Raw genomic sequence first — 12,130 nt, 5'->3', positions numbered from 1 at the left:
GTTCTTTTTTTTTTCCCTCTTGTTCTTTTTCCTTGTCTTTTGATGATGCTGTTTAGTGTTATGTTTGGATTCCTTTCTCTTTATTTTTTGTGTATCAGTAGAGATTTTTGGCTTCTGGTTACTGTGGTGGTTTAGGTGGTTTAGTTGCTAAGTCAGGTCTGACTCTTGTGACTCCATGCACGATAGCCCACCAGGCTCCCCCTGTCCATGGGACTTCCCAGGCAAGAATGCTGGAATGGGTTGCCATTTCTTTTTTCAGGGGATCTTCCTGACCCAGGGGTTGAACCTGGGTCTTTGCGTTGCAGGTTGATTCTTTACTGACTGAGCCACGAGGGAAGCCTATGAGATTCATGGTGGCTACCGTGAAATTCACATATGACAAACTATATATGTAGTAGTCTATTTTAAGCTAATGGTGGCTTAAGTCCATATTCATTCTAAAAGCACAGCATTTTATTCTTACCCATGTTTTATGTTTTTGATGTCATATTTTATAATCTTTTTACTTTGAGTATCACTTAAATATTTTAGATACAGATGATTTTACTGCTTTTGTTTTTTAATCTTCATATTAGCTATATAGGTGGTTGATCTACTACCTTTTCTTTATGTTTGCCTCATAGTGAGTTTTTCCTTCATAAATTTCTGGTTTCTAGCTATGGCATTTTACATTTAAAGAATTCCCTTTAACATTTCCTGTAAGGCCAGTTTTGTGGTGACAGACTGTTTTAGCTTTTGCTTGTCGAAAACTCTATCTCTCTTTCGATTTTGAATCATAATCTTGTCAAGTAGAGTATTCTTGGTTGTAAGTTTTCCCCTTTCTATAATTTGAATATATCATGTTAGTTGCTTCTGGGGCTATAAATTTCAGCTGAAAAAAATAGCTGCTAGTCTTATGAAGCTTCTCTTGTATATAACTAATTGTTTTTCTCTTGCTGATTTTCAGATTCTCTATCTTTGAGTTTTGTCATTTTAATTGTAACATGTCTTGGTATACATCTCTTTGGATTCATTTTGTTTGGTACTTTCTATACTTCCTGGACATGGATGTCTGTTTTCTTCCCCAGAGTTAGGAAGTTTTCAGACATTGTTTTCTCAAGCCGAGTGTGATGGCAGCCATCTTCCTGGTGCAGGCCGCTCTGCCCCAGGCCGGGGAATCCAGCGTGGGGCTCAGACGCCAAGCTCCTCAGGGGGCCTTCGTGTTCGCAGTGTTCCTGTTGCATATGGAGTGAGGCGCCAGGATGGGGGTTCTGACTAGACTGCCCCTCTGCCTGGCCCCACCTGGCTTGATGCAGCCTTTTCTTCATATCCTTGGTTGTAGAAAGTCTGTTCCGCTAATGTTCAAGTCGTTTTCAGAGATAATTATTCTATATGTAGCTGTAGTTTTGGTCTTTCATGGCAGGGTGAGCTCAGGGTCTTCCTATTCTGACCCTCAGAAGAAGCCCTCTTAGGATACAATCTTTTGTTGCTTTCCCTATTTATAGTCATTCCATATTTAGTGAAATCTCTTCTTTGTAACTGTCGTATTTAACACGCTTCCAGAATCCTTTAACAAATCTCATATAACCAACTTTTAAATTTTATTCAGTTGTTTTCTGCAGTATATTTTTATATTAAAAAAGCCAGACTATTTACCTAGTCCTGAATATATCTTGAGCTTTTTCTACCTCTTTTTATCTAAAACGATTTCCCATATCCTTATTTGCTATAATAATATTAACTATTTATGGACTATTTCAAATGCTCTTTTTTTTTTTAGCGTCAGAAACTTAAGTCCAAGTTATTTTGTTTTTATATATGGTCCTTGGCTTTATATGCCTATAGAAATTTTGTGTTCATAAAGTTGTTTATCTTCATGTTTGGTTTTCTGTATAGTTTGTAAACTCTTTTTTCCTGTGTGTTCTTTCTCCTAGCATGTAAAAGTCATATCTGGCCAAGATCTTCAGCAAATCATCTTAGAGCAATGCTACAGCTTTGTTTGTGTGAATGTAAGTAGTAAATACAAGTGATTGAAAGTACTTGAGAATTTGTGTGAATGTAATGTGGAAGAGTACTTAGTTTTCTTGATTCTTAAATATTTGAATTTAAGACTTTGATAGGTGAGTTGTATTACTCAATATTTATTTCAAAATGTTATTTTTGTCTTTTGAAATAGGGAAATAGCGTTTTCTTACAACCTAGTTTCCATAATGAAAAGAGAGTGATATTTCTTTAGACAGTATTTTCAAGTTTCTGATAAAAATTAGACAAAAAGACAGGTTTGAATTAATGAATTCTTTAAATTTTAATAGCTATAATCTTATGGGTATCAACATTGTTTGAAAATTTAAAATTAAGCTTGATAGATATTTTGAATGTTTAAATATTTAAAAGCTCTCCATTTTTCTCCTTGAATTAACTCTCGAGTCACTTAACTTCTTTTCACTTTCTTTTATTTTTCTGGTCTTTCAGGTTATGACCTCTGATTTTGAAGAAACCCAGAGGTTACTGAATATGCTGGAAGAGAGTAATCTTTCCATTTTATATCCTGTTGTGGTTATTTCAGTAAGTGAATTAACTCACTTTTCAAACTTATGCTTTTATTCTTTGAAATTGAGCTTTTCTTTTTGACAAAATTTCATCCAATTGAAGAAATCCAACTAAACCTAAATGAAGAAATTCTTCTTGGTGGATTCCTGAATGTGCTTTCTTGCTCTGACTTCTCCAACTGCAGGTACTTAGAATTTCAATTATTTGGTTGAACTGACATGTTTGAAAAACAGTTTAATTCAACCTAGCAAAAACTTCATGTCTTTTCTGTCATTTGAATTGCAGAGTTTATTGCTAAGTTGACCAGTTGTTTGGATAATGTGAAGGAGCTTATTTTAGTGTATCATCAGAGTGATGTTAGAGAAGAAATCCCAAAGATAAAAAAACCAATGGGGAAAAATCATATTGAATAAAATACTCTTACTTTCTTTCATCTTCTCTGTCCCACGGACAGCAAAAGTAGAATGAACAACCAATTCAAGAGAGAAGCCCTAGAAAAATGGCCCAGGAAAATTTGAGAGATCTTTTCTATGAGAGACTAAAGCTCTGTGTTTAGTACAGAATTTACTTTTATTGGCTTTTAAAACCGTGTGGCAGAGAATTTCAGAGAGCAAAACCAAGAAGTAATAAAATCGGAGCCCATGCCTGAGGAACCAGCTGATAAGAATCTGCAGTCAGGAGAGGCTGTGGAGAAAAGGGAACCCTCTTACACTGTTGGTGGGAATGCAAACTAGTACAGCCACTATGGAAAACAGTGTGGAGATTCCTTAAAAAACTGGAAATAGAACTGCCATATGACCCAGCAATACCACTTCTGGGCATACACACTGAGGAAACCAGATCTGAAAGAGACACATGCACCCCAATGTTCATCGCAGCACTGTTTATAATAGCCAGGACATGGAAGCAACCTAGATGCCCATCAGCAGATGAATGGATAAGGAAGCTGTGGTACATATACACCATGGAATTTTACTCAGCCGTCAAAAGGAATTCATTTGAACCAGTCCTAATGAGATGGATGAAACTGGAGCCCCTTATACAGAGTGAAGTAAGCCAGAAAGATAAAGAACATTACAGCATACTAACACATATATATGGAATTTAGAAAGATGGTAACGATAACCCTATATGCAAAACAGAAAAAGAGACACAGAAATACAGAACAGACTTTTGAACTCTGTGGGAGAAGGTGAGGGTGGGATGTTTCAAAAGAACAGCATGTATACTATCTATGGTGAAACAGATCACCAGCCCAGGTGGGATGCATGAGACAAGTGCTCGGGCCTGGTGCACTGGGAAGACCCAGAGGAATCGGGTGGAGAGGGAGGTGGGAGGGGGGATCGGGATGGGGAATAAGTGTAAATCTATGGCTGATTCATATCAATGTATGACAAAACCCACTGAAATGTTGTGAAGTAATTAGCCTCCAACTAATAAAAAAATTAAAAAAAAAAAAAAAAAAAAAAAGAATCTGCAGTCAGCAGCATTTTGCTGCGGGAAGAGATTCCAAACATGAAATTCTCAAAACAATTGCTTAGCAATTGCTGAATTCGAACACTCAGGCTTGTCCCATAGTATGGGAATTTGCCTTTTGTTCGGTGAGATTATTAATACAGAATAAAGAAAATTTGCACTAAAATAAGTAGCTGTCAACAAAGCTATGCATGTAGAAATCAATTAGCAATTGGAGGAAGTTTGATTATTTCCCGGGCCTGCTGTATTTGACTTCATGCCCTAAAGGTGAGTTCCATGACTGCTGCTGACTGGAAATCCAAATTCCTCATGTGACTGATTTTAGCAGAAATATGGATGTTTTCATTGAGATTTTTAGGAACATCATGAAGTGTTCCCAGTGCTGGAGGTCTCTAAGGCTCTATAGGATGGAGATAAAGTCTAAGTTCTGTTTGGCTCCCTGTTCGTCTCTCCAGGTTCACTTGCTTAGAAATTTCATTCATGTCAACTCTTTGGCCAAACTCTTTTGTGATCTTATGGATTGTAGCCCATCCTGCTCCTTTGTCCATGAAATTTTCTAGACAAGAACACTGGGGTGGATTGGGATTTCCTCCTCCAGGGGATCTTCCTGACCCAAGGATCAAACCTGCATCTTCTGTGTCTCCTGCATTGGAAGGTGGATTCTTTACTTCTGAGCCACCTGGGAAGCCTCATTTATATCATGTTCCCAGATATTCTTCTAAAGAGGCAGAATGGTACTGTAAAGAGAGGAAAGGCTTAAATTCAGAATACCTCGTTTCTTTGGTCAAGTGACTTCACTTATCTGAGACTTGCTTTCCTCCTTTTAGAAATGAGGCTACTATGGCCATACTTCTTAAATCATTGTCAGGGTTAAAATGATTAAATATAGTTCACGTTACAGTCCTGGGCCCTTGGCAGCCATGCAGTGTTAGTTTCACTTAATAGCCTAGCTCCTGCTCTTTCCAATTTGGATGAGATGAATCAAAGCTCACTGCTGCTGCTCTAACCTGATTCCTGAGCTTCAGTTCTACATTGTTCAGCATTTCATTAGGTACTTCCATTTGAGTACCTGACTATCCTCTCACAGCTAGCGTATCAGATCTATCACAATACACATTCCCCATCAATTGACTTCTCTTAGCGGCAGTACAGTTATGGCAGGTACTCAGGTGGGAATCTGTGTCATCACTGAATTTTCCTCTGCTCCTTTCTTCTGCCTCTCTTCATTAAATACACACACATACTCTCTCTATGTCTCGCTCTCTCAAAGTTTTGAAATTGTTAATTCTTATAATTTATTGCTTCTCTTCTTTTCATAGCAATTTGTAAGGCCTCCTCAGACAACCATTTTACCTTTTTGCATTTCTTTTTCTTGGGGATGATCTTGATCCCTGCCTCCTGTACAATGTCACAATGGGCATCTGGTCCCATCACTTCATAGCAAGTAGATGGGGAAGCAATGAAAAGAGTGACAGACTTTATTTTTTGGGCTCCAGAATCACTGTAGATGGTGACTGCAGCCATGAAATTAAAAGATGCTCACTCCTTGGAAGAAAAGTTATAACCAACCTAGACAGCATATTAAAAAGCAGAGATATTACTTTGCCAACAAAGGTCTGTCTAGTCAAAGGTATGGTTTTTCCAGGAGTCATGTATGGATGTGAGAGTTGGACTATAAAGAAAGCTGAGCACCAAAGAATTGATGCTTTTGAACTGTGGTGTTGGAGAAGAATCCTGAGAGTCCCTTGGACTGCAAGGAGATCCAACCAGTCCATTCTAAAGGAAATCAGTCCTGAACATTGATTGGAAGGACTGGTGCTGAAGTTGAAACTCTAATACTTTGGCCACCTGATGCGAAGAACTGACATTTGAAAAGACCCTGATGCTGGGAAAGATTGAAGACAGGAGAAGGGGATGATAGAGGATGAGATGGTTGGGTGGCATCACTGACTCGATGGACATGAGTTTGGGTAAACTCCAGGAGTTGGTGATGGACAGGGAGGCCTGGCGTGCTGCAGTCCGTGGAGTCGCAGAGTTGGACATGACTGAGTGACTCTACTGAACTGAACTGAAAGTTTATTGCAACTAATATATCTCAATCTAAGTCCTCTGTAGTACTTCCATAAGTATTTGAATTCAGTTTTCTGTTGACCTTTGTAAAGTTCCATTTCATCCTTATAAATGCCAGATAATTTTGGCTACCTAGCATTCTTTATCAAGCTAAGGGAAAAGATGGACAATCTTCTACTTAGGAAAGAAATGTCTATGAGAACTAGCTTTAGAATAGTATTTTTATAAGTCAGTGTACTATAAAAATTGTACAATGTTCACTTTAAACAGGACAGTTGTCACTCTGTAATTAATATTTCCTTACCTACTATTTTCACATCACATAGGTAGACTCAGCATGGTGGTTTTAGGGTTATTATTAAACTTCATAGGAAAATGTCCCAAGAACACATCTAGAATCTGAATCCTGGGGTGGAACAAACCACTGGAAAGGTAAAGAATGCTGCCTTCTTTGAGAGCCAAGATGACTCTTTGAGAGTCACCAGATTTTTGAATTGTCCTGTGAATGATCGTGTAAAGGCTTCATCTGTTATCCTTCTGATGCTCCTTTGCCTCCAAATTGTCAAAAGGCCACTTCAGTTTCCCTGTGACTTAAAATTTGGCAGAGCCATTCAAATATTCCCCAAATAAATATCAATTGCTGTGCAGAAAATATTATAGTTGTAAAATAAAAGAGTCTATATATCTGGGGACAGAAATTTCACATTAGTGAGAAAAATATATACACACAGGTAGATACAGTGTGTGGGTATGTAAGTGTAAATATATATGCAGACAGATATACATATATATGTAATTGAAAAGATATTATGTGAACCTTTTTTTTTTTTTTCAATTACATATATATGTATTCTTGTTGTTGTTCAGTCTCTCAGTTACGTCCAGCTCTCTGCGACCCCATGGACTGCAGTATACCAGCCTTCCCAGTCCTTTACCATCTCCCGGAGTTTGCTCAAACTCATGTCCATTGAGTTGGTGATGCCGTCCAACCATCTCATCCTCTGTCATCCCCTTCTCCTCCTGCCTTCAGTCTTTCCCACCATCAGGGTTTTTTCCAATAAGTCGATTCTTTGCATCAGGTGGCTGAAGTATTGGAGCTTCAACTTCAGCATCTGTCCTTCCAATGAATATTCAGGTTTGATTTCCTTTACGATTGACTGGTTTGATTTCCTTGCAGTCCAGGGAACTCTCAAGACTCTTCTCCGACACCAGAGTTCAAATGCATCAATATATGTATATATGTGTGCCAAAGATATTATATCAACCACCTTTTGGCTTCCATGGTGGCTCAATGGGTACAGAATCTGGTGCAATGTAGGAGACACAGGAGATGTGGGTTTGATCCCTGGGTAAGGAAGGTCCCTTGGAGGAGGAAATGACAACCCCACTCCAGTATTTTTGCCTGGGAAATCCCATGGGCAGAGTAGCCTGGCAGCCTACAGTCCATGGGTCACAAGAGTTGGACATGACTCTGCAACTAATCCAGCGTTATGTGAACCAGGCAGCTCCGAGGCTATGGTGTGTCTACTTTGCTTCTGTCTGAATTACTTCTCTAGAAGATCAGACCAAGACAAAAAGTACCTTACTATGTTTTTTTTTTTTTTCCCCCTATAAGGCTTTTGTTAAGCACTCTTAAGTTCTAAGAAGAGTCCATTCCTTTGCTTCCCTCAACAGATAGATTTTATTCATTAGAAAATAAATGCAAAGTGACAATTAGAGTCATAGAAAAGTATCTCCGTTTTTATTCTGGGACAGTGCGATTCAGTGGTTATTGACACCATTGTAGAAAATGGCAACCCACTCCAGTATTCTTGCCTTGAAAATTCCATGGACAGAGGAGCCTGGTGGGCTACAGTCTCCAGGGTTGCAAAGAGGGAGAGATGACTCAGCGACTGAGCACAGAGCATGTTGTAAATGGTTACGGTCCTATTTTGTCTGGCTGAAATTTAGTACAGGGGTCCTTTTTCCTGTGCAAAGGTTTATCAATTTTGATTTTCAGTCCATCTGAAGAGGGGGAAACTTGGTAGGAATCAGCCAGATGAGAAGTAAAATTGTGGTTGAGTAGGTGTTTGTGAGGGTTTTTTCAACCAAGAGACTGTCTAGTTAAAGTTGTTTGCAGTGTCGTTATGTTTTACTGTATAGGGATGCATATTCAGAAGTGGAACTGAAGGTCAGTTTAGCTGGGACATTTGTTTGGTGGAAACATTAGGTCATGTTCTCAGTGCTAAAAAACTGACATCAGACCTACAGTATTGATGAAGCCCGCACGTCTCTGCTGTTATATTCTCGTGTAGACACAGACAGTAATTTTGAAATTTTCTGTTAGCTGCCATTCAGTAGTCATCCAGAAGGTATATGTGACTTCCAGCTTCACTGGAGGGAGCTAACTACTAAAGGAGTAGATAGGCAATGGTGCTGGGTTCTAGGTATTTAGGACGATTAGGTTTTAGTTTTAGTTCTGCAGGAGTCTTGGGTTTTCAAAGATTAACTTCTCCCTGGCTTTTATGAAAGCAAAATGAGGTAGGGAATACTTAGTGTAGGAGGGTTTGGTTATTTAAGATAAACTGGCACAGGTAGAGGCCGCTGCTTTAAGATCTACGTAAAGAAAGGAACAAAGTTTTGGCATGAAGAGTAGGACAAGTAATTAAAATAATTTTGTCTTCTGATTTTAAAATTTAGGTTATGTTTGCAAAAATAAACTTTTTTGAATGACCAGGTAAACATTTCTATGGTTATATGTTATGACTTCCTTCAAGGATATCTTGGAATATTTTCAGTTTTGTAAAAAGTATTTGTTACTGTTGTGTTCAAAATACATTTTTTGGACCATCTATTTGGTCATCCTTCCTATATTCATTTTATGTATTTTAAGTAGCCTAATTTTGCCAGGTTCTTAATTGTTGATGATATTAAATATGATTTAGAGAGTTTAATCAACATTAATTTGATCAACTTAGAAAACCCTTTGTTTTGGTAGGTATAACTTAATTGTAGTTATAGTGAATTATTAGAATTTTCCAAATTTCTATAGTCAACTGGAGACTGACAGATGGCACAAGAGGTGCTGGCATTAAAGTGGGCAGAGACAGTCGGGTGGACCACTCTGCGTGAATTCTCAGGAAGTCTGTGCCTTAGGATGGCGTTGGTTAGCCTATGCCACCTTTCAGCTGTGAGCCCCTGGGAACACATATTTGGATAATAAGCACATCTTGTACTGGTCTACTCTCTACCTGAAAGAAAAAAGAAGTCTTCTCTAAACTAGAAACTGGTTGGCATGAAGGAATTTTAAAAATTTAGATCCCTTTCTGTGTTTTGTAACAAGAAGAAACTTGGGAACAGTTAAAAAAAAAAAAGCTTTCTTTCATAAAGTTGTGTAGGAATTGTGTTTAAGAATCCTTCTCAGATGTGATTTCTGATGCTGTTTAGTCTATCACGTAAGTTATCAAGGGGCCAAGTTTTTTTTATCCTTAGTTGACTGAAGTTTTTGTTAGTCTCTCTTTCTTGTGGTTACCAGGGAGTATAGTACTGGTAGTACCTTTTTCAGATTGCAGCTGTCAAGAGGGTCATCTGAAAGCTCTTTTTGGAATCATCCAAAACAGTAGCTTTCAACGTAAGACATGTTCATTTCTCTGTTTTCTACTCCTATTTGCTTTTGTTCACCACTTACATAATTATAAATATTTAGAAAAGGCAATAAAATACATTTGCTAAAATTTATTATATTTATTAAAATTTACTATTTTAATAAAGTAGCAAACTAGTAAAAGGTAAAGTCACAACATTTCTGATATAAAAATCACTTCAAAAAAAAAAAAACCTACATAGGCTTTTACTTAAATTGTATAAGACACTAAAGTGCTAAGAGTCTGAATCGTAGCCTGAATCTGCTTAGAAATTAATGATCAGAGAGGTATGTTTTTCCTCAACAATGGAAAAGAGAGTTCAGGAGACAGAACTAACCAAAGCAATGTTCCATCCAAGTTTATGTAAAGCCAGTTGTGAAACTGTCAAAAAAATATTTTCCAGGTCCAAAAAGTAAAATAGAGATTCTGATTTATTTGGATCTGGCAAGATTTTCATAAAACATTCTTTAATACCACTATCAGGTGAGATTACGTGCTCAGTCGTTTCAGTCGTGTCTGACTTTGCAAACCCATGGACTGCAGCCTGCCAGGCTCCTCTGTCCATGGGATTCTCCTGGCAGAAATACTGGAGTGGGTTACCATGCTCTTCTCCAAGGGATCTTCCCCACCCAGGAATCGAACCCAAGTCTCATGGCTCTCCTGCATTGCAAGCATATTCTTTACTGCTGAGCCACAGGGAAAACCCCATCAGATGAGCTTGAGGACAGTATATTCTTACTTACTGCATAAACATAGCTGATCATGTAATAGGCACCAGAGAAATGTTTAATTTTTAAAAGCAGAAGAAAATTGGCTACAAATCTAAATGGAAATTCGAAATTGAGAAACCAAGCAAACTCTGTAATTTTACTTGATAAAACAGTTTATCACTTTCCACAGTAAAATGATTTTATGGTAATTATCTGGATGATTACTGTAGGACTCTACTTTCCTCTGACAATGTAGGCAGTCATTTTATTGGTGCTTTAGAAGAGATAGGAATCTTTTCATGAATTTATTTAAGCAAAAAACATAAATTCCCATATGGAATTTTAATGCTTTGAAAAACATAAATAAACTTTCAAAAGTGCCTAATTTAGTTCTGGTTCTCAGGAAGTAGCTTATTGACATAACAGATCAGAATACATGATCTTTAAAATACTTCAAAATGTTTAATATTTGAACATGTCAGCAAATAAAAAAAATAGAAAGCCAACATCAATCGACACTTGATACATTCACATCTGGGGAACTGTCACAGAGATGTAAATTGTTTCCAGAAGGTTCCACGCTCACCAGGGGCAGAGCCAGGAACAGAATCAATCCAATGTGCAGTTTATCATATACACTTGTTACTCTTATGCTCTCATGAATGTGTTAAATAATAAGACGGAAAAAGATTAAAAATACACATATACCCAAATATATGTGTTTAACGTTTCTTCCTAATAAAGAACAAATGACAATTGGAAAAATATATTGATTCCTTCTTTTAAATGCTAATGGTTTCTTACTTTAGCTTCACAGGGTACTGAGCCTTTATTGAAGTTAAGTTATAAAAATCTGTGATCTTGTTAAATTTCTTAACAGAAACAGAACCCATCATGTATGTTTTTCACTTTCACTTCTTGTTCTATATGTTTCATCCTGTTAACCCTACTACTACTAGACTAAGAAGATGTGAGATGTGTTTTTTGTTAAGAACATTTATTTTTGAGGTAAAATTCCTTACAAGACAAACAGAGAGAGCACTTCCTATTGTAATTTTACTGCCTCCATATTGGGTTTACCTTTTACCAGGCACAGTTGACCTTTGAACAACATTGATTTGAACTGTGCAGGTCCACTCGTGCAGATTTGTTTCAGTAGTTAAATGCTATAATACTGCTGCTGCTGCTAAGTCACTTCAGTTGTGTCCAACTCCATGTGATCCCATAGATGGCAGCCTACCAGGCTCCCCCGTCCCTGGGATTCTCCAGGCAAGAACACTGGAGTGGGTTGCTATTTCCTTCTCCACACCATCCTAATTGGTTGAATGTGTGGGTGCTGAGGAACTGTGGGATAGAGGAGGAATCACATATTTGGAGGGATGACTATAAGTTATGTGTGGATTTTCAACTATACAAAGTGTTGGCACCCCTAACTCCCACATTTTTCAAGAATCAGCTATGTATGTTTCAGGTCTCTAGTTTATTTATATTTATTTTTGAATGGATTTGTGTGTGTGTGAGTGAGTACTTAATAGCCAATGAATAACCTAGGGATTCAGCCCAATTCCCCTTTCTACTCCTTTCTTAGTGAAAGTGTTAGTCACTCAACTGTGTCTGACTCTTTGCAACCCCATGGACTGTAGCCCGCCACGCTCCTCTTTCCATGGAATTCTCCAGGCAAGAATACTGGAATGAGTAGCCATTCCCTTTTCCAGGGGATCT

The 12,130-nt window shown here is 37.8% G+C and overlaps 1 protein-coding gene across 2 annotated transcripts in view; it reads left to right on the top strand.

The window, feature by feature from the left end:
- The window catches only part of CRPPA (CDP-L-ribitol pyrophosphorylase A), a 435,402-nt gene that overhangs the window by 197,795 nt on the left and 225,477 nt on the right, over positions 1–12,130 (top strand). For both annotated transcript variants that reach the window (XM_043872970.1, XM_043872969.1), the window contains exons 7-8: positions 1,914–1,988; positions 2,452–2,544. In XM_043872970.1, coding sequence (XP_043728905.1) covers positions 1,914–1,988; positions 2,452–2,544 — 168 coding nt within the window. The remainder of the gene's footprint in view (positions 1–1,913; positions 1,989–2,451; positions 2,545–12,130) is intronic.

This window comes from Cervus elaphus, chromosome 18, assembly GCF_910594005.1.
Source record: "Cervus elaphus chromosome 18, mCerEla1.1, whole genome shotgun sequence".
Classification (NCBI taxonomy): Eukaryota; Metazoa; Chordata; class Mammalia; order Artiodactyla; family Cervidae; genus Cervus; species Cervus elaphus.
The sequence above is the reverse complement of the archived record's forward strand: the minus strand, read 5'-3'. Positions and strand labels throughout refer to the sequence as shown.